The sequence below is a fragment of the Hyperoodon ampullatus genome, assembly GCF_949752795.1.
Source record: "Hyperoodon ampullatus genome assembly, chromosome: 19".
Taxonomy (NCBI): Eukaryota; Metazoa; Chordata; class Mammalia; order Artiodactyla; family Ziphiidae; genus Hyperoodon; species Hyperoodon ampullatus.
In genome coordinates, this window is record NC_136932.1 from 39756701 (window position 1) to 39783811 (window position 27111).

Here is a 27111-nt window from a genome sequence, read left to right on the forward strand (position 1 = left end):
CTCACCGACAGTCCTGTACCTTCCATTCACCTGTTAGTAACTCCCTAAAGCAGCTCAGTCTCTCCGAATGGATCCATTGACCCTCTGCATTGGAATCACCCAGGGGATCTGTTAAACATTTAGATTCCTGCTTCTCACCCCAGACCTATGGTGCTACATCAGAATCTCTGGAGTAGGATCCTAGGATTCTTACATATCCTAAAGCACCCTGTGTAGCATCTGTTCCAAGCTTTTCCACCTCATTCCTCAAGCCCCACACTCCTACTTAGCAGATGATCTTCCCTCCGACATAATCATTTAAGTCAAGGTCATTGGGTATTCATGGAGCTCCCCCATCGTCCTTCCTCTTTAACCTCAACAGACCAGTGTCTCTTCACGTCTCATCTCTTCCTGTCCTTCTCTCTCCCTCCCTCATTAGTTACCCGCACCCTTGTCCCCATCCCTTTCCACCTCCCAGCAGCGGGCTGGACAAGAACCAGGCTGCTGAGAACAAAGAGCCTGAGCACCAAGGGAAAGAGCTGGAGAAGGCCTACGGTAGCATCGCTACAGAGCTGTGCCTGTGTGCAGAGGCGACCAGGACCGCCCGGTGGCTTCCCAGGAGCAGAGCGCCTCCCTCTGGGGGCGCCTCTTCCAGATCATCATCGACGAGGGTGGCCAGGCACAAGGCCAGGCAGCTATTTGAAGGGCCCACATTTAAAGCCAGATCAATGGCATGAATCGTGTTTGAACTGTGGTATTACTCATTTCTGGGCATTCTGAATCCTTGGGTATGTGTGTCAGGGAGAAATAGGCACTGTTGTCTTTCATCATTGCTGTAATCCAGTGGAAGATACAGTTTACATACTAATACATACATACATACGTATGCACACATGTATATCATTTAAAAAATCAATTCGTCAGGCATCATCAGCCTCCTCTCTTTTTGTCTTCTTCCCTTCCATAAGCATGAGAGATCTTCCCTATTTTGCAAACCCTTGTGTCTGACCCTGCTGCCTCCTCTGCTTTTCCCCCTTCCTCTCAAAGTCAGACTTCTCCAGAGAGGGTGCTGCACCCAGAGCCTTCATTTCCTCATCACCCTGCCTCCCCCAGCCCCCGCTGTCTGCCTTCTCTCACAGCTGCAGTTTCCACAGGGATGCCCAGTGGTTCCCCCAGTGCTAAGGCCAGTGGCATTTCTCTCAGTCCTCTTTGACCGCCTCCCCTCTGGTGTCTGTTCTGTTCACCGGTGTGCAGCACGTGGCCCTTCCTCAGAGGCTGGCCTTGGCCCTTCTAGTCCTCTTTCCCTGTGCACTCATCCTGGACACCGTGTCTCACACTCACAAACGTCCTCTAAATCTTTATCTCCAGACCCTTGTTTCTAGCTGCCTGTTAGACATTTACTTCTGTGCATCCCCTAACATCTCACACTCAACATCCAAACCCAAACTACTGTCCCTCAGCAGGGCCTGGCCTTCCCCACTCTTCAGTTCTTGTCACCACTCAGATACCACCTCTTCCAGGGAGCCTGCCTGAGATTCCCACTCTGAATTTAATTCTGTCCCCTGAAACTGCAGAGCAGACTTTTTACCCAGTCCAGCTTCCTCTCAGTTGTGTGAGGAAGATGAGGCCCCAGACAGTTAAATACTTGCTCAGAGACACACAGCTCCGTTCCCTCTAGAAGGTCACTCTCCAGCGCTCCTGCCTCTGCTCCAGACTTGAGTGCCTTCGATCGCTCTCATGGCGTGGAATCATAAACCGCCACGTGGGGCTTCCCTGGTGGTGCAGTGGTTGAGAGTCCGCCTGCTGATGCAGGGGACACGGGTTCGTGCCCCGGTCCGGGAAGATCCCACGTGCCGCAGAGCGGCTGGGCCCGTGAGCCATGGCTGCTGAGCCTGCGCATCCGGAGCCTGTGCTCCGCAACGGGAGAGGCCACAACAGTGAGAGGCCCGCACACCGCAAAAAAAATAAAATAAATAAATAAACCGCCACATGTCCATGTTGGGGTGCTTGGCCTGCCTGTAAAATCATAAGGCCCTTGAGGGACCGTCCATGGTTCTCATATACCATTGAGATGTGCCTAATTGAGGACTTGTGATGCAGTCAGTGCACAATAAATATTTAATGGGTAAATGAAAGAAGGTAAAGTCGCTTGACAGGTCTCCCCTGATTAGGGCCCAGCCTAGTGCAGGGCCGATGTAGACACTCACTCAGGCAATATTTATCAGTTGGTTAATGATAGGGCAACTTCAAATATCCGGCTTAGGTGCTGGGACTCCCTTCCATGAGCAGCGGGTGGCCACGCCCGTCCTGGGCAGAGTAAGATCAGGAAAGTGCTGTTTCTGGCAGCAGCAGCAGAAGGCAGGATGGCGAGGCAGGAGCTCCGGGAAGGAGGAGTGAAGGGATGGCACCTTCAGGAATGGAGAGGAGGAGACAAATGGGCATCTTGAAGGGAGAAAGGACAGGGTGAGTGTGAGGTGGAGAAGGAAGGGAGGGAGAAGATGCTGCAGAGGTGGACTTCGGTGAAGATGGTGCTGCTATTAAGAAGCAGAGGGCTTCCCTGGTGGCGCAGTGGTTAAGAATCTGCCTGCCAATGCAGGGGACACGGGTTCGAGTCCTGGTCCGGGAAGATCCCACATGCCACGGAGCAACTAAGCCCGTGCGCCACATCTACTGAGCCTGCGCTCTAGAGCCCGCAAGCCACAACTACTGAGCCCGGGCGCCTAGAGCCCGTGCTCCGCAACAAGAGAAGCCACGACAATGAGAAGCCCGCGCACTGCAAGGAAGAGTAGCCCCTGCTCACCGCACTAGAGAAAGCCCGCGTGCAGCAAGGAAGACCCAATGCAGCCAAAACTAACTAACTAAATAATAAAAACTAAAATGAAATAACTTGTGCCAGGCACTGTCTTAAGCATTTTATGGGCATCGCCTTGTTTGAAGTTGACCCCAGCCCAGAGGTGGGTACTCAGGTATCCCCATGGTGCAGACGAGGCCACAGGCTCTCAGTTTGTCACCGAGTTTGGAAGCAGCAGCATGTCTGAATAGCCAGAGGGGCTCTGACTTCCGTTTTCTCTCCCCTCCTTCTGACTTTTCCCCTAGAACATGAACTCTGGCCCAGTCCAGGAAGAGGGCACCTGGCCGCCAGGCCCCCCTGCAGCCCCACGTAGTCGTGTTCACCCTCGTCTCCTGGTTGAATAGCTCTTCCGTGTTTCTCGCTACATGGCCCTGTTCTGAGGTGCTGGCGCCTTACTCTTCCTCCCTCCCCCCCCAGGACCCTGCTGGAATCTTTGAGCTGGTGGAGGTGGTCGGCAATGGAACCTACGGGCAGGTGTACAAGGTGAGGCTCTGTGTGCAGCAGCGGGGCCCACCCCCATGGGCCTCCTCGGGAGTGGGCCCCAGCCTGGCGATTTGAGGGGGGCGGGGGGCCCTGGCAAAGGGTGGGGGAGGGCCAGGGAGGGAGGGAGAGGAGAGGGATAAAAGTCATGAGGGAAGGAAGCAGCAAGAAGTGGGGTGTTTTGGCTGGCTTCTGCCTCTGAGTTTAGAACTAGCTCTGGGTGTGGCAGGAACAGTCTGGAGCTGGGTGGGGTATGGGACAGGGACACGGAGCAGGGGGAGGGGTCTGGGGACGTGTGTGTCAGAGCGCAGAGGTGCAGTTTTGGCTTCTCCTGAGACCACAGGACTCAGGGTTGGTGGGACCTAGTGGGTGACCTTCTGCAGAGGGGAAACAGCTTTCTGGAGATCCCGAGTGGCCTGCTGCAGGGCTGGAGCCCGAGCTCAGGCCCTCTGCTTCTGAGGCCTCCTCTCCCCACACAGAAGTGGCATTTCCTTGACCACTAATTGTGGCTTTTAGCCTGGCCAGCCCAGCCCTTTCACGTGGTCTGACCACTGGTCACACTTGACTGGGGGGAGGCAGCTGCAGCAGAGAGATGTTCAAGGCAGGTGCTGCCCCAGAGCACATACCTGGCTGCTTTGTCTCCAGATGCGATGCTCGGTCTTTTCACGAGTCCCCTCTGTATCTCAGGGGCCTGCGTTTCCTGGGTCACTGGGACCACCTGCCTGTCTCGTACCCTTCTTCCCCGTGAGCTTTGGGAAGCAGGCGCCCCCCCCAATCCCCCCATCTCTTGCCTAGTTGTTGCCATGGAAATAGCAGCTCTGTGTTCTACTGCTTCTCTGGGCTTGGGGTCGTGAAAGACTGCCGAGGATAAAAATAATCCATGGCTGGCAATACCCCCACCCCACTCTTTCCCAGGAGGCCTTGGACTTTCATACCCAAGCCTCAGATGGCTCCTGCTAGGAATTTCGGAAGGATGGGGTGCGGGGGGGGGATGGCAGGGACACACTCTAGAAGTCTCTTCCCATTAGCACTGGTGATGGCATTGACATGTCAGTCAGCCCTTCTGTGTTTCTCCGAGTTCCCTAAAATCTCAGCTCTATCTTTATTCTTTCCCGTGGACAATAATAAAAAGCCTCGGGGGGGGGGGGTGATTCTGGGAAAGGCCTCCTCACCAGAGGGGATGGATCAGGAAAGCACCCAGGCAGTTTGTCTTGCATAGAAGATGCTGGAGAGGCAAAGCCCCGCCAGCCTCGTCCCCCAGCTCCCTCCAGCTCTGTCTGAGGATGAGAGGTATCTTTTACTCCCCATTCTAACTTTCAAACGGGGACGTCTAAGCCAGAGAGCCTGGAGCAGAGCGCAACGGTCTCTCACTCACCCCCTCGAGCATTTCCGGGGAGGGGACCCTTCATCTTATCCAGCGTAGCACTTGGGATCCAGCCTCGGTGGTTTTCCTGTAGCCCTCTGTCTATGACCAACCCATAAACTGAGGTGTCTAGCCACCATGAGGGGCACTTTGTAAGACAGAAAACAGCCAAAAGTTGTGGCCTCTCCCAAATTAAGCCCTTCCTGATGCCTCCATGCCTGGCTCTCTGTCCTGCAGGGTCGCCATGTCAAGACCGGGCAGCTGGCTGCCATCAAGGTCATGGATGTCACAGAGGTAGGGAGCTGTGTGGGGCAGAGGGAGGGTCAGAGCGTTGAGAAGGGGGCTGGGGGGGACTCTCAGGGCTCACCTCCCCGGATTCACCTAGGATGAGGAGGAAGAGATCAAACAGGAGATCAACATGTTGAAAAAATACTCTCACCACCGCAACATCGCCACCTACTACGGGGCCTTCATCAAGAAGAGCCCCCCTGGGAACGACGACCAGCTCTGGGTGAGAAGCGCCCCTGGCCTGCCCCCCTGCTCCTCCCCCAGTTAGTCCATCCATTCTCCCGCCTTTGTGCACAGCTCCTGGGAAAGCAACACATCAAAATATTTGTGGGTGTTGGCAAGACCCGAACCCCTCCCGGCAGCGCACAAGACTTTATGGACGATTACTCAGCCACAGCTTGCTGTAGCTCTTTCGGGCCTCCCCCAAATTCCCTCCTGGCCAAGAACATTCCTAAGAGTCATTGCCCTCCCTAGCCTGGGCACTGGTGCCAGCTGATTCCCCAGCCTCACCCTTTGTGGTGCTCAACCCAGCACAGAGGAGAGGGCAGAAGGGAGCACAGCCATGGCTGGGGGGCTGGAGCGCATGCCAGGTCCCCGCTCCCAGCAGTTGCCAGACAAGTACTTACTGAGCACCCTCTACGTACCCTGCACAGATAGTCATGAGTTGTGGTCCCTGCCTCCAAGGCACTTAGTCTTTTTTGGGGAGACAGACACACACACACACACACACACACACACAAACAGAAAGGTGAGTAACACGTCAGGTAGTGTGTAGTGGGTGATCATTGAGGGCTAGAAGCTGAGCGCTAGTGACCAGGTGCCCCGCTGTGGACCTGATGGACACCATCCTCCCCTCCTCCCCCTGTGCTCTGCTGTGGGAGTTGGAGGCCCCAGATGCGGGCCGTATGCAAATTACCTCTAGTGTGCACACGAATGTATGTATCCCAGCCAACGTGTTTTTTTTGCGTTAGATGCGGCTTTTAGAAAATGTACAGTGAAAACATTTGGACAGGCATACTGATCCCCTGGCACTTTTTTGGCCGCTGCCTCTGGGTCCCTAGAGGAGACCAGCCGGGAGCTCTTCTCATCTCCCTGCCTCGGCCCTGCCTGTTTGCGGAGTTTCTGCCGAAGTCTCACAGGTTCCCTCCTGCGGTTCTTTGGTAGCCCCATGCACTGTTTTGTCTCCAGCAGACCTGGGGACTTCTGACTCTTAGCCCCTTTCTTCTCTCTCAGTCAGGGATTGGCCAACTTTTTCTGTGAAGGGCCAGCTAGTAAATATCTGGGGCTCTGTGGGTCACAGAGTTTCCAACAACTACTCAACTCAGCCATAGATAATGCACACATGGGACTAGGAGTGTCACTGGATTCCCAAAGATCTTTACGTAAGACACTAAGGTTTGCATTTCATCTGATTCTTCCTTTGATTTTTCTAAAAATTAAAAAAAATTTTTTGGCCGTGGCATGTGGGATCTTAGTTCCCTGACCAGGGATCAAACTCGCACCCCCTGCAGTAGAAGCACCGGGTGTTAACCACTGGACCACCAGGGAAGTCCCCTTTCTTTGATTTTTATTCCAACCATTTAAACATGTAAAAACCATGCTTAGCTTCCTGGCCATAGACTGCCGACCCCTGCCCCAGAGGAGTGGTTCTTAACTGTTTGGGGTTTATGGATCCCAGTGAGGATCTGATGAAAGCTTTGGACCCTTCCCCAAGGAAAATACACAAACCCACATCATGTTGTCTATAATTTTAGGGATTCCTTGGGCTCCTACTCAGGTCCCAGACAACCTCCCTCAGCCCACCTGCCTTGTCTTTCCCAGCTGTGTCCCCTTCCTTCCCTAATCTCAGCAAGTTCTGTAGCCTTTATGGGAGGTCTCACGGCCCCTGCTCTCCAGCTCATACCAGTTCTGGCCCCAAGGACTCCAGTCCTCCTCCAGGGGCCTGGCAGGGGAAGGAGGCCTTGCCTGACAGATGCTTTTCCTTCCGGTGCCTCCCTGGGACCATAGCTGGTGATGGAGTTCTGTGGTGCTGGTTCTGTGACAGACCTGGTGAAGAACACGAAAGGGAACGCCCTGAAGGAGGACTGTATCGCCTACATCTGCAGGGAGATTCTCCGGGTGAGTGACAGGGCCCTCCCCGCCTCCTCCTCCTGGGCCAGCCCCTGTGGAGCGTCTCCCTGGACGTGGACCCTCCCCGCACGCACGGGGAAGGAGATGGAACTGTGCCCTCTTGAAGGAGTAGAGAGGGCCTGATGCCGGTGGGGGTGGAGGCTGAGTGCCAACCTTGGAGAACACTCGGGAAATGGGCGCCTCTGTTCCCCGGCACTGCCCCTTCTCCACCTGCAACCCGGCAGCTGGATTCTCCAGAGCCACCACTCTGGGGAAGCTCCCCCCAAAGTTCAGCCTGTACTTGGGCCCCTGGGTGGAGAGGGGCAGCTCCCTCAGCCCAGCCCAGACCAGACTGATGCCTCCCCCTCCCCTCGGCTCACATCCTTGTCCTCTAACACAAAGGCTACCTCCCCCTCTCCTGCCCCAGGGGCTGGCCCACCTCCACGCCCACAAGGTGATCCACCGAGACATCAAGGGGCAGAATGTGCTGCTGACGGAGAATGCCGAGGTCAAGCTAGGTACGCCGACGCCTTCTGACCTCCAGCACAGGATGAGCCCCTTTATTCATTCCCTCCAGTGGCTCAAGTCCAACGACCCATGGGCTGGGAGGTTTGCTCCTGTCCTTCTGCTGAAAGTCACCCGAGAACTTGTCTTGCCTGCTCCCTGTTAGGTCCCAGGTGCCGTGCAGGCCCCTCTGGGGAGATGGGATTGTTTGGCTCCTTCCGCCTGGAATGCTGTCCCTTGGTCCTTTCACCTTGGTTTTTCCCCCAGACGCAGGAAGACTAAGTCAGGGTCTTTGGGATGTTGATGGGGTAAAGAGATGGCCGGGAGTGGCCAGGTAGGACTCGCGGACGCCAGCACAGACGAGGGAGCAGACGTGATGCTCCATCACAGCCTCTCCCTCTGTCCTCCCAGTGGATTTCGGGGTGAGCGCGCAGCTGGACCGCACCGTGGGCAGGCGGAACACTTTCATCGGGACCCCCTACTGGATGGCCCCCGAGGTCATCGCTTGCGATGAGAACCCTGATGCCACCTACGATTACAGGGTATGGAGCAGAGAGTAGGCGCGTGGAGGCAGCCAAGGGCAGGAAGGAGGTGGGGGCGGTGGGTGGATTGAAAATAGGGGGGGCTTGAGCAGGTTGGGGAGCAAAATGACGACCTAGGGTCGTGTTAGCAGTGAGAAGTTGAGGGACGTTTTGTGGTCAGGAAAGTACGGACGGGAAGGGTGGGAGAGTTGGAAGACAGCGCAGGTTGGAGCACAGGGGCCTCAGGAAGGGCGTGGACCAGGAAGAGTGGCCGGGAACGTTCACCTGTCCCTCTTCTCTTGCCTCCACAGAGTGACATTTGGTCTTTAGGAATCACAGCCATCGAGATGGCAGAGGGAGCCCCCCGTAAGTGCAGTGGTTGGGAGAGAAGGGAGGGCCCAGAAAGAGCTATAGGGAGGAGGTGGGTCGTGGGAGGCCTGTGGCGAGAAGGACTCCAGGCTCTTGGCCGGGCGGGAGGGGCTGATTGCGTCTCTTCCGTGCGCCAGCTCTGTGTGACATGCACCCCATGCGAGCCCTCTTCCTCATCCCCCGGAACCCGCCACCCAGGCTCAAGTCCAAGAAATGGTAGGTCTCTGGGGGGTTGGCGTCTAGGAAGGAGGCCCTCGGACAAGGCCTCCACTTCACCCCCTGCACCCAGGCTTGGGTCTGCACCAGAGAAGAGGGGGCGGGCGAGGGCGGCACTGCAGCTGGGGAGCCAGGAGCCTGGTGTTGGGATACGGGGGAGACAGGAGGGAAGTCAGGGTGGATCCCCCTTCCTCCTGGAATCACCCCCCTTCCGAGGGGGCCCTCCCAGTGTGAGCCACCATCGTTTCCAGGTCTAAGAAGTTCATCGACTTCATTGACACGTGTCTCATCAAGACTTACCTGAGCCGCCCACCGACGGAGCAGCTGCTCAAGTTCCCCTTCATCCGCGACCAGCCCACCGAGCGGCAGGTCCGCATCCAGCTCAAGGACCACATTGACCGATCCCGGAAGAAACGAGGCGAGAAAGGTCAGTGGGCAGAGGGAGGTGGCGGGTCTGGGACACACACAGCCCCTGCTCCTCTTCACCAGCCCTGGCTCCTCCTGGCTCCCCTTCAGCCCCCCCTTCAGCCCCAGCTCTCCCTGTCCAAGGAGATCTCCCTTCCCAAACTTCCAACCCCAGAGGGGTTTTTCCTCTGTCACCACCTGATTTAAGTCCGCCTTCCACATGAGGGCTCATGCTGAGCATGTGCATGTGTGAGTGCATGTACACCTCCCACCACATCCCGCCCACGGTGGGGTCTAATTCCGCATCTGCGTCCAGGCCCAAACCTGCGACCCACCATCACCCCGTTGCTCCAAGGAGGCGGGTGGGGACCCAGGAGCATGGCCATCCAGACAGACCTTATTGGTTATCCCCATCTAAGGTTTCCCTAGCCCAGGGTGGGGTCTGGGGCACTGGGTGAAGAAACAGCAGTGATCTCCCCCCCTGCAGAGGAGACAGAATATGAGTACAGTGGCAGCGAAGAGGAAGACGACAGCCATGGAGAGGAAGGAGAGCCAAGGTGGGCTTGGCAGGTGGAGGCTGGGGACCATCGCTTACCGTCTGTGGGGGCAACAGTGGTCCTTGGCTTGGGGACTCAGTCTGGGGGTGGTGGGCACAGACAGGTAGACCCATAAGACGGAATCCCTGGGTGCTGAGATGGAACGGAACAAACGAATGAGCAAGAGGTGTGCGAGGGGGATTCAGGGCTGCAGGCTGGGATGTTAGAGGAATCGGGGCCTGAAAGGGGGCAGAGGGAGGGCAGGTCTCCGGTCACCCGGGAGTGACCAGAGGCAGACCGTCTGGTCTGGTCGGGTGAAGCGCCCATTTAGGGCTCCCAGGGATGAGGGTGGCTTCTGACCCCGATCCTCCGTGTGCGGCCCTGACCCAGCTCCATCATGAATGTGCCGGGGGAGTCGACCCTCCGCAGGGAATTCCTCCGGCTCCAGCAGGAGAACAAGAGCAACTCGGAGGCTTTAAAGCAGCAGCAGCAGCTGCAGCAGCAGCAACAGCGAGACCCAGAGGCGCACATCAAGCACCTGCTGCACCAGCGGCAGCGGCGCATAGAGGAGCAGAAGGAAGAGCGGCGGCGGGTTGAGGAGGTGTGGGGGGGGGGGGGGGGGCGTTGAGGGGGCGGGGCACTAGAGGGGCGGAGGGTGTTGGGGGGGCGGGGCACTAGAGGGGCGGAGGGTGTTGAGGGGGCGGGGCACTAGAGGGGCGGAGGGTGTTGAGGGGGCGGGGCACTAGAGGGGCGGAGGGTGTTGAGGGGGCGGGGTCCTCCCGGAAGGGCTTCCTGACCAGGTTACTGGTCCTACCCCTGGTCCCCCTAGGGCAGCAGGGAAAAGAGGGAGTGCGTGGGGCCTTCCCAGCCTCTTGCTCTCAGATTTGTATAGGAGGGCTCTGTCCTCTGTTAGGCGTACCCGCCAGCCCTGTGTGGGTGGTTGTGCCATCAGCGTCCCTTCAGAGCAGAGATTTTTCTGAAAAGCCACACTCTCCCCCCTCCTTGTTTCTGCACGTAAACCTCCACTCCGGGTTTGTCTGCTCCTTTACCTTCAGTCCCGGGGAGCTGGGGGTCTGTGTACTAACACTTCAGTGCCCTGGGCATCGGTCTCTCCAGCAGCTGCTCCCTTTGAACATGAAGAAGATCCTTCTAAAGACCCTCCTTTTACTTTTGTTGTTTGGGCTTAGATTTGCTTTGTACAGGCTTGTCAATCGCACTAATTGGAGGTGGGTGGGAGAAATTCATTTTAATTTATAGAGAATCTTATTTATTTTTGAGAATCTCATTTTTAAATAGGGGCAGTTTTTAATTTTTTTCATAAATTTATTTTATTTTATTTTATTTATTTTATTTTTGGCTGCGTTGGGTCTTCATTGCTGCACGTGGGCTTTTCTTTAGTTGCGGCGAGCGGGGGCTACTCTTCGTTGCGGTGCACGGACTCTAGGCGCGTGGGCTTCAGTAGTTGTGGCACTCGGGCTCTAGAGCGCAGGCTCAGTAGTTGTGACGCGTGGGCTTAGTTGCTCCGCGGCAGGTGGGATCTTTCTGGACCAGGGATCGAACCCGTGTCCCCTGCATTGGCAGGCGGATTCTTAACCACTGCGCCACCAGGGAAGCCCAGGGGCAGTTTTTTAAATCACCAACTTAAGAAATACTTTGTATCTGTATGCATATACATTTAAATGTATTTATTTTGGAGGGTTCATGGTGGGGAAGAAGAGGTGTATAGATTGGTTAAAATTTTGCCTTAAATGATGGGTTTTTTGTTGAAACAATTACATGATTCCAAAGCTCATGGAGAGCTGAACTTAATTTAAAAGTTACCTAAGCAGTAGGAGATAGATGGAAGCATCCACACTGCCCAGGTACTGCTCCCCAGAGTAGACCCCTATCTTTGTTGAACAAAAGAATGATTTGCAGGAAAACCTAGTAAAAATTCTTCTTAATAAATACTGTATTCAGGTAGCAGAGTAACCAAAAATTGTGTCTACCAAGGTGTTTCCTGAAGCAGGCCTGCTGGATCCTTAGGGCTTGTGCTCTTTCTTTCTTTCCTTTCTTTCCCTTCCCTTTCTTTCTTTCTTTCTTTTTTTTTTTTTAAGCAGAAAGATTGTGAAAGTTATTAAGAGAATGTGACCTGGGCTAGTAGTGATGCAGCGCAGGTCACATTCACTTAAGGATGCCAGCCAGGTCCCGAAGTTGCTTCTCTGTGCATGGGCCCCTGGTGCCCTCTGGTGGCTGAGGGCTAGCACTACGGCCCACTCCCTTTGGGCTTTTGGGCCGAGATTCGAGAGGCCAGGAGTGGGGCTGGGGGGCGGGGAGGTTGTTGTTGACTTTAGGTTCTGTTTGTTTGGTGGAGGAGTGGATAGGAGACAGTTTTATGCAGTTCGGCCCGCCCAAGGGCAGAAGTCAACCTCTCAGCAGCTGTAGGCCGAAGCCCACAGCCACCTTAGACAGAAGTTTCTCGCAAGCCAAGCCCCCCCCCGCCCCCCGTGGGCTCTTACGTGAGGGTAGGTAGGTTTGTAGAAACAAGTTGAAGCCACCCTCTCTCACCTCCATCCCCAGTGAGATGGCGACCAGCCCGCACTGTCCAGTAGGGATCCGCTTTCCAGAAGTGGGCCGGGGTGGGTCCGCCTTCTGGGGCTGTGCTGTCCCTGTGTCTGGTGCAGCCCTGAAGGCCACACGTCTCTACCCCCACAGCAACAGCGGCGGGAGCGGGAGCAGCGGAAGCTGCAGGAGAAGGAGCAGCAGCGGCGGCTGGAGGACATGCAGGCCCTGCGGCGGGAGGAGGAGAGGCGGCAGGCCGAGCGCGAGCAGGTACAGCGCCCCCAGCGCACACCGGACACACCCCCACCCCCGCCCCCGCCGGGCTGCCCCCCCGCTCCCGCCGCCTGCCTCCCCTGCTCCCCAGCCCCCTTCCCCTTCTTCCCCTACCCCGAGATTCCTCCTATCTTTTCCAGCTTCACTCTTTCTCTCTGTTTTCTCCCACCCTTCAACCCCCCACCCTGGCTCCCTGCCCTCCTCCTGTCTCTGTGCCTTCATTCCCATCTCTTTGCCCCACCCCTGCCCCCTGCCCCCTGCACCTTCCCTCGTGGGGCCTGCACCCCGGCTTCCTCCTCATTCCCTGCCCTCTGCGGGGCTTATCCCACCCCCGCCCCGCCTCTCTATTACTCTACCGCCTCCTCATCCTCACCCCACTGACCCTGTCCGCCCACTCCTCCGCCGCCGCCGCCGCCCCCCTCTGCCTCTCCCTCTTTCCCTGCCCTTTGCCCCCCACCCCACCCCCCCAGGAGTATATCCGTCACAGGCTAGAGGAGGAGCAGCGACAGCTCGAGATCCTTCAGCAACAGCTGCTCCAGGAACAGGCCCTACTGCTGGTAACGGGGTCCCCAGCTTCCTCTGGGAAGATGCGTATTCAGAGTGTCTCTGCTGGAATGGGATGGGAACCCTTCAGGGGAAGGGATTCACCCCAGCATCGAGGGAAGACATCGCCTCTCTAGGCAGTTGGAGAAGAGGAAGGGCATGCGTGCTCTAGCTTCCAGGGCCACACCCTGCTGAGCCCTCTCTCCCTACCCTTGGGCCCAGGAATACAAGAGGAAGCAGCTGGAGGAGCAGCGGCAGTCGGAGCGCCTGCAGAGGCAGCTGCAGCAGGAGCACGCCTACCTCAAGTCCCTGCAGCAGCAACAGCAGCAGATCCTGCCCGGGGACAGGAAGCCCCTGTATCATTACGGTCGGGGCATTAACCCTGCCGACAAACCGGCCTGGGCCCGAGAGGTACTCATTGCCTCCTTTGCCGCCTGAGACTCCATCCGCCTGGGGCCTGATAGCTGCAAGCATGGTCCTTCCGCACAGGCGGGCGCTGGGAAGGGGAAAGGCGCACGCGGTGCAAGCGGAGGGCTGGAGAGGTCTGGACCTCGATTCTGAGAACAGGACAAAAGTTGTCCTGTTTGGCATCCTCTTGCATCACAGGTAGAAGAGAGAACGAGGATGAACAAGCAGCAGAACTCTCCCTTGGCCAAGACCAAGCCAGGCAGCACAGGGCCTGAGCCCCCCGTCCCCCAGGCCTCCCCTGGGCCCCCAGGACCCCTTTCCCAAACTCCTCCTATGCAGAGGCCGGTGGAGCCCCAGGAGGGACCACACAAGGTGAGTCTCTCCCTGTTCCTGTCTTAACATGCAGACGCAGGGGGCCTCACGCAGCACAGCTACATCTCGAGTACATACATGCACACGCCCTTAGCCAGGGATCACAGACCTCAGGATACGTGGGCAGAGACAGGCGGCTGCACACATCTGTTTCTGTGTCTTACCTGTTCTTGGGCTCTAGGAGCCCCTTTCAATGGATAATTGGAAGCCAGAGGCTTGACTTGCCCCTTCCTCCCAGCCCAAGCCCCAGCTCCCAGGTGGGGACGTGCCACAGAGCAGGCAGCCCACCCTCCCTGGTCTCTCCCCGCAGAGCCTGGTGGCACACCGGGTCCCACTGAAGCCATATGCAGCGCCTGTACCCCGATCCCAGTCCCTGCAGGACCAGCCCACCCGAAACCTGGCTGCCTTCCCAGCCTCACACGACCCCGACCCTGCCGTGCCCGCACCCACTGCCACGCCTAGTGCCCGAGGAGCTGTCATCCGCCAGAACTCAGACCCCACTTCCGAAGGGCCTGGCCCCAGCCCGAACCCCCCAGCCTGGGTCCGGCCTGATAATGAGGCCCCTCCCAAGGTAAGGACAGCCCTGCTGAGCCAAAAAAGGGCAGAGAAATAGTAAGGGAGGGGAATGGAGGTCGGGTGGGCAGCAGGCGAGGTGGACATGGGTTCGGGGTTGGAAGGGAACAGAAGGGCAAGGCGTCTAGCACGGCGCGTCCCACAGGTGTTACCCTAATGTCGGGTGAGCAGGCCGCCACCCGAGTGTGTCCCGGTGATTCCATGGTGCATATGGGAGTGGAAGAGTGCCCAGGGTGTTTGGGGAGCACCAGGGGCCAGACTTTCTGGGTCAGATCCCAGCTCTGCTGTTTCCCAGCTTCGTGACCTTAGACAAATTCATTAGCTTCCCCGACCTCAGTCTGCTTCTCCATAAAGGTGGGGAGAGCCCCCTTCCAGCATCTGCTTCTCCATAAAGGTGGGGAGAGCCCCCTTCCAGCATCTCCATGAGGACAAGTGTCCGCCAGGCGCCCAGCACAGAGCACTGACTCCTTTCTCCTCTCCTCAGGTGCCTCAGAGGACCTCATCTATCGCCACTGCCCTTAACACCAGTGGGGCTGGAGGGTCCCGGCCAGCCCAGGCTGTCCGTGCCAGGTAACCCCTGGGTGCGGGCGGGCGGCAGCCCAGGGAGCGGCGTGGGGGGCAGAGGGGAGTTTGCCAGGTTACCCGCCTAGGGGTGGGCAAGCCCCGACCCAGTCACCTCAGCCCCCTCCCTGCCCCCGCCCCCGGCACCCCTGTGCTCCCTCCACAGACCTCGCAGCAACTCCGCCTGGCAAATCTATCTGCAAAGGCGGGCAGAGCGGGGCAACCCCAAGCCTCCAGGGCCCCCTGCTCAGCCCCCTGGCCCGCCCAACGCTTGTAGGTAATGGAGTTGTCCCCACACTACTCACTCCCACCCTCACTTCTGCCACCTGCTTCCCCCTGGTGATGGCTCCCTCTGCGGTGCAGCTCAGCCTCCCCAGGTGGAGACACCCCGTGTCCCTGACCCTGCCTCTGCCCCTCCCACAGCAACCCTGACCTCAGGAGGAGCGACCCTGGCTGGGAGCGCTCGGACAGCGCCCTCCCCGCCTCTCACGGGCACCTCCCCCAGGCTGGCTCACTGGAGCGGAACCGGGTGGGAGGTACGTGAGCCCGGCCTCACGGGCAGCCTCCATCAGGGTGGACCCTGCCTTTGGCTGCTCTCTACTGGGTGGGGGCAGGGTGGGGAGCGGGCTGGGCTTGAGGCCACCCCCTGTGCAGGTGTCAGTGACCTCCCTTACCCCACCCCGCCACCTCTAGCCTCCAAACTGGACAGCTCCCCCGTGCTCTCCCCTGGGAACAAAGCCAAGCCCGATGACCACCGCTCGCGGCCAGGCCGGCCCGCAGTAAGTCATCGGGTGGCACCTCCGGCCCTGCCTTCTCCCGGTTTGGGGCTTTGGGGCTGATGTGGAGCCTCTTGAGCCCCAGGGAGCTGGGTTCCAGGGTCAGGGGCTTCATTAATCTGTGACTGGAGGGTCTGTGGGCTAACGGGGGCGCTTCTCAGTTACTAACCTTTCTTAACCTCTCTCCTGCCTCTTCCTGGCTGCGCTCCTTCCCCCACGGCCCCTCCCAGAGCTATAAGCGAGCCATTGGTGAGGTTAGTGAGCAGGGCCTGCTGGCGGAGCCCCTCCTCTGGCCTCCTTCGTACCACCGCCTCTCCCCTCACACAGCTCCTCCCCTGCAGGATTTTGTGTTGCTGAAAGAGCGGACCCTGGACGAGGCCCCCCGGCCTCCCAAGAAGGCCATGGACTACTCGTCATCCAGTGAAGAGGTGGAGAGCAGCGAGGACGAGGAGGAGGAGAGCAACGGCGAGCCGTCAGAGGGCAGCAGAGATACCCCCGGGGGCCGGTACGGGGCGTCCTGGGGGTGGGGGAGCTGCAGCCAGCTTGAGGGAAAGTGGTTCCCTTTTCCCAGAGGAGGGCCCCCGGCTATCACTGCTGGTCAGTTCTTCCTCCCCTTCCCTAGAGAATGGGGTACGGGGCTGGGGGATGGTGTCCCCAGCTCTCTCTCACTGTCCTGTCAGTTGGGAGGCCCCTTCGGGTGCCTCTGTGCGGCCAGCCCTCCCCACGTGCTGGGCAGGGGGCAGGGGCTGCCGGGTGAGGGCTGAGTGCATCGTGTTCCAACAGGCACTGAAGGCGCCAGTCCTCCGGCTCTTGTCTGCTCCCTGTGGCACTCGGGTGGCACTTGGGTGGCAGGCAGGGCCTGGAGGGCCTCCTGACCTTCCTCTCTCCCATAGCAGCGATGGAGACACAGACAGCGTCAGCACCATGGTGGTCCATGACGTGGAGGAGATAGCCGGGACCCAGACCCCCTATGGGGGTGGCACCATGGTGGTCCAGCGCGTGAGTGGGCCCCCCCGTTCTTCCCCAGCCTGCCGTGCACCTCCTTGGCCCCAGCACTGGCCCCCTTCTCTCTGTTCCTTTAGACCCCTGAAGAGGAGCGAAGCCTGCTGCATGCTGATAGCAACGGTTACACGAACCTGCCAGATGTGGTCCAGCCCAGCCACTCGCCCACCGAGAGCAGCAAAGGTCAAAGCCCCCCCTTGAAGGATGGAGGCAGTGATGTAAGTCAGTGAAGGTGGCTCCACAGGGCGAGAAGAGATCACTGGCCGTGGGCAGGAGGCCCAGGGGTGCCGGGGGCGCTGTGGTCAGCAGGGTGGAGCCCCGGGGAGCTGGTTGGCCAGGGTACAACAGGAGCGGGGAGGGCAAGGGCTGGGGTCTGGTGTGTCTGCCTCACTGCCGCCCCCACCCCGCAGTACCAGTCTCGTGGGCTGGTAAAGGCCCCTGGCAAGAGCTCGTTCACGATGTTTGTGGACCTGGGGATCTACCAGCCTGGAGGCAGTGGGGACACCATCCCCATCACAGGTGAGACGAGAGATCTGGAGATGGGCACGGGTGGGCCTCTGATGACTGGGCTTCACAAAGCAGTCATGGCCTCCCCTGTGGCCTGAACCTGCCCTGGCACCAAGGGCCCCCCTTGACCCAAGAGAAAAAATGCTCAGTGGTGGCCCAGGGACTCGCATGACAGAACGAGGACTTTGCCAGTCCTTCTGGCCCTGTTTAAACTCCTCCAGGTGCCTCCTCCGTTCTCCAGTCTTTCCCTTTCGTTCGAAGTATCCTGGGGTGTGGAGTAAAGAGAGACGGGGTGAGAGGGCTGCAGCCCACTGCCCGTTCCTCTCATCCTTCTGGCAGCCCTGGTGGGTGGAGAGGGCAGTCGGCTCGATCAGCTGCAGTATGACGTGAGGAAAGGCTCTGTGGTCAACGTGAATCCCACCAACACCCGGGCCCACAGCGAAACCCCCGAGATTCGGAAGTACAAGAAGCGGTTCAATTCCGAGATCCTCTGTGCGGCCCTTTGGGGTAAGCCAGGACCGGGAAGGAAAGGTGGGGCCTGGTGTGCCCCCATGCTCCTGGTCAGGCGAGGGCCTGGCTCTGCCTCTGATCTGCCCAAGGGCTCCTATTGCAGGGGTCAACCTGCTGGTGGGCACGGAGAACGGGCTGATGTTGCTGGACCGAAGTGGGCAGGGCAAGGTGTATGGACTCATCGGGCGGCGACGCTTCCAGCAGATGGATGTGCTGGAGGGACTCAACTTGCTCATCACCATCTCAGGTGTGTGTGCAGGGCAGGGCCGGGAAGGGGGCTCAGCCCCTGGGCCCTCCGTCACCACCTTCAGTCTGGGAGGAGGGCAGCCTTGGTCCAGGAGCTGGAAGGTGGGGCTGCACTTTCTCACCCCTCGTGGTTCGCACACGAAGGACGGTGGGGAGGCAGAAGCTGGACCTCCGATGAGGGGTGTGTGTGTGTGTCTGTCCCTCAGGGAAAAGGAACAAACTGCGGGTATATTATTTGTCCTGGCTCCGGAACAAGATCCTGCACAATGACCCAGAAGTGGAGAAGAAGCAGGGCTGGACCACTGTGGGGGACATGGAGGGCTGCGGGCACTACCGTGTTGGTGAGGAGGTCACGACACAGTGGCCGGGGCACATTTGTTTATGAGAAGAGAAAGAAACGGGGGCCTGGGCTAAGAAGGCCTTGTAGCCAGAGATGGGGGACACACAGCTGGGGGTACAGACAGACCTGTGGGAGGGGCTGCAGCCCAAGAAGGGAAGTTCCTGCATCCCTCTTCTTTCCTGCCCCCAGTGAAATATGAACGCATCAAATTCCTGGTCATTGCCCTGAAGAACTCTGTGGAGGTGTATGCTTGGGCCCCCAAACCTTACCACAAATTCATGGCTTTCAAGGTAACCCCATCCTCAGCCCCCAACACTGTTCTGAGGTCTGGCTCCTCCACCCACGTCCCCTGAGCTCTTCTGTCCTCCATAGTCCTTTGCTGACCTCCCACACCGCCCTCTGCTGGTGGACCTGACGGTAGAGGAGGGACAGAGGCTCAAGGTCATCTATGGCTCCAGCGCCGGCTTCCATGCTGTGGATGTCGACTCGGGGAACAGCTATGACATCTACATCCCTGTGCACGTAAGCTTGGCAGGGCTGCAGACAGACTGGGGCCACCAGTCTGTGCCCCAGACTTGGGGCCTCCAGCCCACCTTCTCCTCCCAGATCCAGAGCCAGATCACGCCCCACGCCATCATCTTCCTCCCCAACACGGATGGCATGGAGATGCTGCTGTGCTACGAGGATGAGGGCGTCTATGTCAACACGTATGGGCGGATCATTAAGGACGTGGTGCTGCAGTGGGGAGAGATGCCCACCTCTGTGGGTGAGTGAGGTGCCCGCCCTCCAAGCCTGTGTCCCCGACTGACCTGGGCTGCAGCCCACTCACTGCCCCTCCACTCCCTTCCCCCCCAGCCTATATCTGCTCCAACCAGATCATGGGCTGGGGTGAGAAAGCCATTGAGATCCGCTCCGTGGAGACGGGCCACCTAGACGGGGTCTTCATGCACAAACGAGCCCAGAGGCTCAAGTTCCTGTGTGAGCGCAACGACAAGGTGGGAATGACAAGGGGCCCGGGCTCCTGCACTGGGTGCGCCCCCAGGACCTGGGCCCCTGGGCAGAGCTGGGGGAGGGGTGGTTCTGGCTCTTCCTGGAAGGAGGTCTCCAGGGAGCGCACTGTGTGGTCACAGCTTGCCCTTCCCTCGTCTTCCCTCTCTGAGAACTCTCCAGATTCCTTCACCCGGGAGGTCGGCCTGCTGCCCACTTCCCCAAGTGTCCCCGCCTTTCAGAGGGGCTGGGGGGCACTCTGAGGGACTCCGCTTTGCAGTCTCTCTCTCTCCCCTTCTCCCAGTTAACTAAGACGCGCCCCCCGCCCCACACACACACATCCCTGGTGACTTCTGCTCCTACTCCACCCAGGTGTTTTTTGCCTCAGTCCGCTCCGGGGGCAGCAGCCAAGTTTACTTCATGACCCTGAACCGTAACTGCATCATGAACTGGTGACGGGGCCCTGGACGGGGCTGTCCCACGTGGACCAGCTCTCCCCCCCACACCCAGACTTCCCAGGCCGCCCTTCTTTTCCCTTCCTGGGCTTTGCTTTTACTGGTTTGATTCACTGGAGCCTGCTGGGAACGTGACCTCTGACCCCTGATGCTTTTGTGATCACGTGACCATCCTCTTCCCCAACATGTTCTCTCCCCAAAACTGTGCCTGTCCCAACTTCTGGGGAGAGGCACAGCTTCCCCTTACCAGGAATTGAGTGGGCCTAGCCCCACCCCCCTTCTCCACTTAAGAGGAGAGTGCTTGGGGCTTGGACCCCATACCCCACTGCTGCTGACTCGGCAGGGCCCTGGGCCCCTTTATTTGCACGTCAGGGGAGCCGGCTCCCCCCTTGAATGTACCAGACCCTGGGGGGGGTCACTGGGCCCTAGGTTTTAGGGGGGTCACCAGCCACTCCAGGGGCAGGGACCATTTCCTCATTTTCTGAAAGCACTTTAATGATTCCCCTCCCCCCAAACCCCAGGGAATGGAGGGGGGACCCCGCCAGCCAAAACATTTACCCCTTTCCAACCCCTGTCTCTTCTAGCCTCTGCCCTTCCCTGGTGGAGGGAGGGAGCAGGGAGCTCTCACCCTCCATACCCCCTTTGCTTGCATCTGTATATAGTGTGAGCAGCAAGTAGCCCCGGCCCCTCCCTGCCCCCACCACTTCTCAATGTAGTGGCCTTGGAGATCTCCATTTGTTAATAAAGACCATTCAACCAGCTCCCACCATTTCAGGACTTACGTCATTCTGTTTTCTCTCAGCATCCCAGGTACTAGCCAGGGCCCGCCAGCACTGCTGGGATGAACCTGGGCAGGGTGGTGTGGAATCTGCAGTGAGTGAGCCTTGGTGGAGAGGGGGTGGATGGGTACTGCTGGGCCAAGAAAACCTAGAGGAAGCAACTGAGGGAGGGCAAGAGCATCCTCAGCCTTAAACGTGTGGGGCCCTGCACAGGGGCCATTTGGTTTCCACCCTCTCCAGCCTGGCCAGGCCACGAAGGTGCCTGGCTCGAGCCTCTCTATATTCAAGTCCTGCATGGGGCGGGGGAGGGGGGGTCTCTCCTGTTTGGCAACAACTGGATAAAGATCTCTTAGAGGGTCACATGGAGCTGGGACCCAAGAAAAACGGGGAGGTCAGGAAGAATGAATTGAGGACGGTTCTTGCCTTCTGGAGGGTTGACATGCAAGAGCCTGCCTGAACCATCTGCCGTCTCCTGATGTCTGCCCGGTGGCCAGGCCTACACACGTGTGCACATACGACTCTTGCAAAGCTGAATACAGATTTATCATTGGCAGTACGAAAGGATCGTAATAAAGCAATGGGAGCAACTTGTTTTTCAGATTTCCTCCTGGAGATGGGTGGGAACGTTTGTCACCGTGGCCGCAGGCTCAGGCCTACATACAGGGCGGGTAGGGCAGTTCAGGCACTTGGTTGAAGTAGGCCCCGAGGAAGATGAGGCTGGAGCCGACAAGGAAGAGCACCAGAGCGGCCCAGAAGCAGATGTTGTCGAGAGCCTTCCCCATGCGCACCCAGTCGGACACCTCCTGGGGAAGGGGCGGGCAAAGCTGAGTCCCTAAAAGCTGCAGGAGGCTGGCGCACGAGTCAGGGAGAGCGGAGACCCCCAGCTGCTCCCCACCCAGCCTCTCCCGCTCCTGCCCCACCTCGCCGGTGGCCTCCTGGTCTCGTGTGCTCTCGGCCACGAAGTTCACGGCATCCACGCAGCAGCGGATCTCGGGGGCGGCGGCGCCCAGGCTCTGGCAGAGGGTAGCTGGTGGGAGCGACCCCGGGGGGTGGGGGGTGATTAGGAGCCTCTCCCGCTGCAGGTGCCCCCGTTGGCCCGCTCGGGCCACTGCTCACCAGTCCAGGTCCCGTGCCGGTGCCTCTGCCCCTCAAACATTAGCTCGCTCCGCGGCTTCTTCAGTATCAGCTCCTCCGCGCGGAGCAGTAGGCCCAAGGACGATGCCCGCCTTGGGGGCGAGGCGGCCCGGGGTACCTCGAGGGGTGCGCCCGAGCCAAGGAGTTGGGGCAGCAGCTCCAGTAAGACCTGGGGGTGGGTGGGTGGGCGGGCGGGCGGCCGGGAGGTTAGCTCGAAGCCCCGCCTCCCGCCCGGAGCTCCCCCCAACCCGGTGCTTACGTGGCGCAGCCGCGGGGACATGGCGTGAGTGGTGGGCGTCCGACAAGACACGTTGAGCACGATGACGCAATTCATGACAATGAGCGTGGCAACCACCATGACGAAAATGAGGTACCTGAGGAGCCCGGAGTTGGTGACGTCGCAGCCTCCCCACTTCCCCTGAGCCACAGAGGCGGCCACTAGTCCTCTGCCCTCACAAACGCACCTCTCCGCAAGGGGTGGACTTATGCCCCTTAGCTGCTGCTCCTCTGCGGGGCCAGACGCGTCCCCCCCCCGCCCTTCTCCCCCCTCGCACGGCCGGTGGCAACCATGAAGGGGACCCCCAGCTCCCTGGAAACCCTGCTGTGGGTCTGCCACTTCCACAGCTCCACGGAGGTGCGCCGATACCCACCCTCCACCCTCAAGGGTGGCACCTCGAAACGCTCTGGGAAGGTTTCCAGCGTCCCCCCATTACCTCTGCCCTATGACCTGATGACCCCGCAGTCCCTGTGCTTTTCCAGGTGGCCCTCCAGCCCCCGCTCCTATCTTCCCTGGAACTTGTGGCCGCAGCCCATGAATATCTGGAGCAGCGGTTCAGAGAGCCGAAGTCCCTGGAGCCGCGAGCCAGAGAAGCCGCCCGCCCCGAAGCCCACCCTGGGGCTGGTGCTAAGAGAAGCCGCAGCCAGCGTAGTGAACTTCGGGGCCACCTTGTTAGAGGTGGGGTGCCGGGGGTGCTGAGGAGAGGCGGGCAAGGGAGATCGAGCGGCAGGAGCAGGGACCTCTGCACCCCCGCCAACTCCTGTACCCCCACTGAAGATCTCAGCCCCGTGCGTGCAGCAGGAGGTGCGGCGACTAGACGCCGGGGATCCGGGTGGAGCCCTGGCCCGGGTAGCCCAGGCCGCGGGGCAGGGGGCTCGGCAAGCGGGGTCTGCGGCAGGCGCGAGCGCCCGGCTTCTGCTCCAGGGGGCGCGGCTATGCTTGTGTGGACGAGGTCTGCAGGGATCCGCCTCATTCCTGCAACAGTGGCGACGCCAGCTGGGCCTCGGCACCCCCGGGGAACCGGTGAGTTCAAGATGGGGGGAGAGGTGGGGGCCAGAGGCGGCGGGGCTGGGTGGGCACTAAGCCGGCCCGCCCCCAACAGAGATACTCCGGAGACCTCCAGGTGGCGTCCAGCAGCAGTACGGAGGACGGGGGACCGGAAAAGCCACCACATCCCAGCCCCACCCCGCATCCAAATAAAGCCCAGATGGGGATGAGACAGCTGAGGCTTCTCCCAGAGTCATTAGGTTTGGGCCCTGCCCTCCCCAACGAGCCCCTTGGCTCCACCCCATGCTCGTCTGGCTCCGCCCTTCACACTGGCCATGCCCCACGTAGGCACCACCGGGATCCACTCTGCCCCCACCTGCCCAGCAGCGGCACGCTCAGAGATGTCTCCGGGATTTTCTGGGCAATTAGGAACAAGAAGACGGTCTGGGCGAGCAGGACGTTGATGGAGACGGTGCATTTCTGGCCGCCGGCTGGAGGGAGTGCCTGGTGAGAGCAGGCCCCGCCCCCCAGGAGGGAGCCCGGGTTTGGGGTCTGGGCGACTCCATACCCTGTGCCGGCAGGAAATAGGCGAGCAGCACTAGGCCCGAGATGAGCACGCAAGGCACGATGATGTTAATAACGTAGAAGAGCGGCTTCCGGCGAATGATGAGCGTGTACATGACTTCAGTGACCCCTGGACCATCATTAGAGCCACCGTCGTGGCGGCGGATCACCCCGGGGCAGAAGTCGATGGCCCACTCACCGTTCTCTGCAGGATGGGAGGCGCGGTCAGCTGGCTCTCGGGGGTGGGGCGCGCTGCTCTGCTCTGTCCCCTCATCTGACCGCGGGGGGCCTGCAACTCCAGGCGAGGAGAGGATGCAAACCGTCTGGACAAGGGTGGGTGGGGCAGGTGGTCTGGATTGCTTGGGCTGGTCAGAAAGGGGCAGTCCCAGAGAGGTTAGGGAATCACCACAATCGAGAAAGCTGGACTAGTCCGACGATCAAGAATGATTTCGGGGGCTTCCCTGGTGGCGCAGTGGTTGAGAATCTGCCTGCCAATGCAGGAGACACGGGTTCGAGCCCTGGTCCAGGAAGATCCCACATGCCGCGGAGTAACTAAGCCCGGGCGCCACAACTACTGAGGCTGCGCATCTGGAGCCTGTGCTCCTCAACAAGAGGGGCCGCGATAGTGACAGGCCTGTGCACCACGATGAAGAGTGGCCCCCGCTCACCACAACTAGAGAAAGCCCTCACACAGAAACGAAGACCCATTACAGCAATAAATAAATAAATAAAAATAAAAACAACAAAAAAAATTAACATACAAAAAATTGTTGCCAAAAAAAAAAGATTTCAGGAAAGGGTCAAGTTAAAGCAGGGTTGCCAAGTCAATCCCAGCATCGATGGCTTGGGGCAGCCCCACTCTGCAAGTCTCCTCTCTGGACCCGTCTAGAAGCGAGTTTTTTGGAGAAGGCCTCACCAGTATAGGCCTCAGTGTCGATATCTATGTTGCTGATGGTGTCGCCATCGTCGTCCACAGCAAAGACGAGCTCCACCTCTTCTGCATTGTACGTCTGCGAGCTGCGGAGCCGGGGCCCGGACCCCCCACCGCAGAGGCTGGGACTCGGGCCTCAGCCTCAGCCTCAGGCCCCGCCCTGGAAGCAGGGATCTGGCAGGGGAATTAAGCTCCACCCGGCAACCCAGGCCTCGCCTCCACCCCTGGGTTTCTACACCTACTTCTAACCCGCTAGGGCGACCTTACCCCATTCGAATGTCTAGCTCCACCTCCAGCACAAAGCCCCGCCCCGAACTTCCCCCCCGCCCCCGCGCCGCGCCCACACCTGGCCCCACCCCCTGCCCCCGTAATTCCAAAAAGGTCCGGGCCGCTTCCCACCGGAAAACAAGTGAGCAGTTCTGCCAGTCGAAAGGGAAGTAGGTGACCTCCACGGCGCAGATACTGCGGTAGATGGCTGGGGGCAGCCAGCTCACGTAGCCGCCCTCCGAGACCAGCACGTTGGCTTCATAGGCCACACCGAACTGGCCGTCGATACTGTGGGCTCCGGGAAACCGAGGGTTTGAGCAGATCTGTGGCCCCCTCTCCCTCCAAGCAACCTGCCCCAACCAGGTCCAACCCAGCCCCCCGGGCCCCGGCTTCCCTCCAGTCTGGCCCCGTCCTCACTTGTTTTCCAGCACAATCTCTGGCAGCCATACGAGTTCTGAAGGGACCCGCAGGGTTTCTATGCCCCCAAAATCGCCCTTGCTGTAGTTGAGTCGGTAATCATGCCAGTCCTAAGGGTGGGGGACGGAAGGACGTGTGCCTTGGTGCCCAAGAGGAGTTTGGGAGAAAAGGGTCCCCTGGACAAGACCTCACACTGTTCCCCAGACTCCACTCACGATTCCAATCCAGACGCTGGTGGTGAGGGTCTCCTCTTTCTCATTCTGCGGATGGGAGATTAGGATGATGGAAGCCAGCTTTAGGAGAGAGCTCAGCGCTTGGGACCAGAAGTGGGAGTTGAGGCTCAGAGATGGCGCTTGGGGTGACGGTGGGGTATCTTACCAGTGAGATGAGGTTGGTCAGGGTGACTTTGAGGGTGATGGTGACAGTGTCCTCAGGCTTCTGCACTGGCCGGCGTCCTGGGTCATAGTTGTGGAAGAGGTGGTGGTAAAGACGCAGCTCCTCGTTCTTCCCTTCACCTCTGCCTGGGGGTGGGGCCAAGCAGTGGGGTCACTGGAAACGGAGAGGCTAAGGAGCCTCTCCTCTCTGCCTCTGGATCTGCATGGCTCTGCTTCTCTGTCTGCCTCTGTCTGAGGCTGTGTATTTTTACGTGTCTGTCTCCCGAACCAGTGATGTGCCTGGGGACCAAATATCGCGTCTCCGTCTACATCTCAGTCTCTTTGTCCTGTCCCTAAATTTATGTCAGCATCCTGTGTGTGTGTCCGACCACTTCCCCCGACCCTGGTCCATACCGAGCAGCTGCAAGAGGAGCAGAGCGCCGAGCAGAGCCGCTGCCATCCCACCGTCTGGTCCCCGGGGTTATTCTGAGTTTGGCAGCCTCCGACGGGGGCAGGCCAGGGTGCTGTGAGTGTGGGGGAGGGGGCTGTTAGTGGAGGAGGGTGTTAGTTCCGGGCTGGGTTAGGGACTGACACCTAATCCTCTTACTACCCCTACGGCAGCCAGGGACATCTTGGCTTCTTCCAGAGGCAGCTGCCCCATCCTGAGTTCCCTGCCCTCACCCCATCCCAGCAGCCTTTGCCTGGGCTTCGGCCAGCTCCCCAGCCACAGACCCGATCCCCTCATGACTGGAACAGGCCTGATGCAGGTGGACAGGTCTTTTAAGAAACACCTGGAACCACAAGCCTGGCAGTGGGGGTATGGAGGGCCCTGCTTTCCAATAATGCACTGGTGTCCTTTGAGTCAGCTGCCCTGTGCAGGTGACATCGCTTGCCGCCCATACTCACCACCACCCACAGCCCAGCCAAGGTCACATTAATGCAGTTTCTGCCTGCAGAGTTTGGCAAAAGCAGAGCGTCCATAAAATCTGGTAATGAGACAGGCGGTCACAGGGGGTTAGTCTGCAGTAACAAACTCCACCTGGCAAAGGAGAGGGTGCCACAGTACAGGGCCCACCTCCTCCTGCAACCCAACCCCATGCCTGCCCACTCTCAGCCGGTCGGGGGGCGGTGGGGGGCGGGGGGGGCGGAGCACTCACCGGAGACACCAGTTTCTCGTCTCTCTGCTACCACCTTGTGGCCACATATGAAAGTACTGTCTTCCCCACCCCAAACACACACACACACCTTTCAGTCTTTCCTAAGTCTCCTTGGACCACCCTAATCAATCACTGGAGATGCTTATTTAAAATTCAGTTTCCTAGGCTCCATCCCCAAAGAATCCCAATTTAGTAAGATGGCAGAGATGGGGTGCCAGGAATCTGCTTTATTTAAGAAACTCCCCATATGTTTCTTTATGAGATAGGAAGCACTTTTTCTGCCTTACACACTGCTTCCTCACACCGATCCAGCAAAGCAGTTACCCTCATCCAGAACGTATGAAAGAGGACTCCAGGTCAGGTCCAAGTTCACGTTACTGAGTCCAAGCGCCTCCTGCTCACCTCATGACAGGCCAATAAATCAAGTGACAAGTTGTTGGGGCAAGGAATAGCAACTTTATTTGGAAAGCCAGTAGACCAAGAAGATGGTGGACTAGTGTCTCAATGAA

General features: G+C 59.1%; 4 protein-coding genes across 11 annotated transcripts in view; 3 read left to right on the plus strand and 1 right to left on the minus strand.

The window, feature by feature from the left end:
• MINK1 (misshapen like kinase 1) overlaps positions 1–20471 on the plus strand; it is a 48499-nt gene extending 28028 nt beyond the window's left edge. The window contains exons 2-33 of one of the 8 annotated variants that reach the window (XM_079725175.1): positions 3248–3313; positions 4911–4967; positions 5059–5184; positions 6969–7079; positions 7498–7588; positions 7986–8116; positions 8407–8461; positions 8602–8680; positions 8932–9107; positions 9573–9642; positions 10012–10222; positions 12316–12432; positions 12906–12992; positions 13201–13389; positions 13585–13758; positions 14069–14329; positions 14816–14901; positions 15059–15169; positions 15316–15428; positions 15586–15671; positions 16010–16173; positions 16562–16667; positions 16751–16888; positions 17081–17189; positions 17517–17684; positions 17791–17934; positions 18140–18274; positions 18463–18563; positions 18646–18795; positions 18880–19039; positions 19129–19268; positions 19633–20471. In XM_079725175.1, the coding sequence (XP_079581301.1) occupies positions 3248–3313; positions 4911–4967; positions 5059–5184; positions 6969–7079; positions 7498–7588; positions 7986–8116; positions 8407–8461; positions 8602–8680; positions 8932–9107; positions 9573–9642; positions 10012–10222; positions 12316–12432; positions 12906–12992; positions 13201–13389; positions 13585–13758; positions 14069–14329; positions 14816–14901; positions 15059–15169; positions 15316–15428; positions 15586–15671; positions 16010–16173; positions 16562–16667; positions 16751–16888; positions 17081–17189; positions 17517–17684; positions 17791–17934; positions 18140–18274; positions 18463–18563; positions 18646–18795; positions 18880–19039; positions 19129–19268; positions 19633–19716 (3996 nt within the window). In that variant the 3' untranslated portion in view covers positions 19717–20471. Of the gene's footprint in view, positions 1–3247; positions 3314–4910; positions 4968–5058; positions 5185–6968; positions 7080–7497; positions 7589–7985; positions 8117–8406; positions 8462–8601; positions 8681–8931; positions 9108–9572; positions 9643–10011; positions 10223–12315; positions 12433–12905; positions 12993–13200; positions 13390–13584; positions 13759–14068; positions 14330–14815; positions 14902–15058; positions 15170–15315; positions 15429–15585; positions 15672–15898; positions 15923–16009; positions 16174–16561; positions 16668–16750; positions 16889–17080; positions 17190–17516; positions 17685–17790; positions 17935–18139; positions 18275–18462; positions 18564–18645; positions 18796–18879; positions 19040–19128; positions 19269–19632 lie in introns of all 8 variants that reach the window. The other 7 variants (XM_079725179.1, XM_079725176.1, XM_079725177.1 and 4 more) reach the window with 7 other exon arrangements.
• Positions 20472–20916: 445 nt separating this feature from the next.
• Positions 20917–25905, minus strand: CHRNE (cholinergic receptor nicotinic epsilon subunit; the record flags this gene model as incomplete). The annotated part of the gene is made up of 12 exons (XM_079725663.1): positions 20917–21297; positions 21415–21521; positions 21611–21797; positions 21888–22002; positions 23269–23383; positions 23461–23661; positions 24373–24473; positions 24787–24942; positions 25072–25181; positions 25287–25331; positions 25450–25592; positions 25860–25905. 12 exons carry the CDS (start codon positions 25903–25905, stop codon positions 21148–21150), a joined length of 1476 nt encoding a protein of 491 aa, XP_079581789.1. The 3' UTR covers positions 20917–21147.
• Positions 22197–22988, plus strand: LOC307067453 (uncharacterized protein C17orf107; the record flags this gene model as incomplete). The annotated part of the gene is given in 4 exon segments (XM_079724901.1): positions 22197–22262; positions 22388–22485; positions 22487–22583; positions 22683–22988. Coding segments are annotated over 4 exon segments (567 nt in total).
• The window catches only part of GP1BA (glycoprotein Ib platelet subunit alpha), a gene marked incomplete at its 3' end in the record, with an annotated part of 31687 nt that continues 27429 nt past the window's right edge, over positions 22854–27111 (plus strand). The window contains exon 1 of the mRNA XM_079725662.1: positions 22854–22928. The remainder of the gene's footprint in view (positions 22929–27111) is intronic.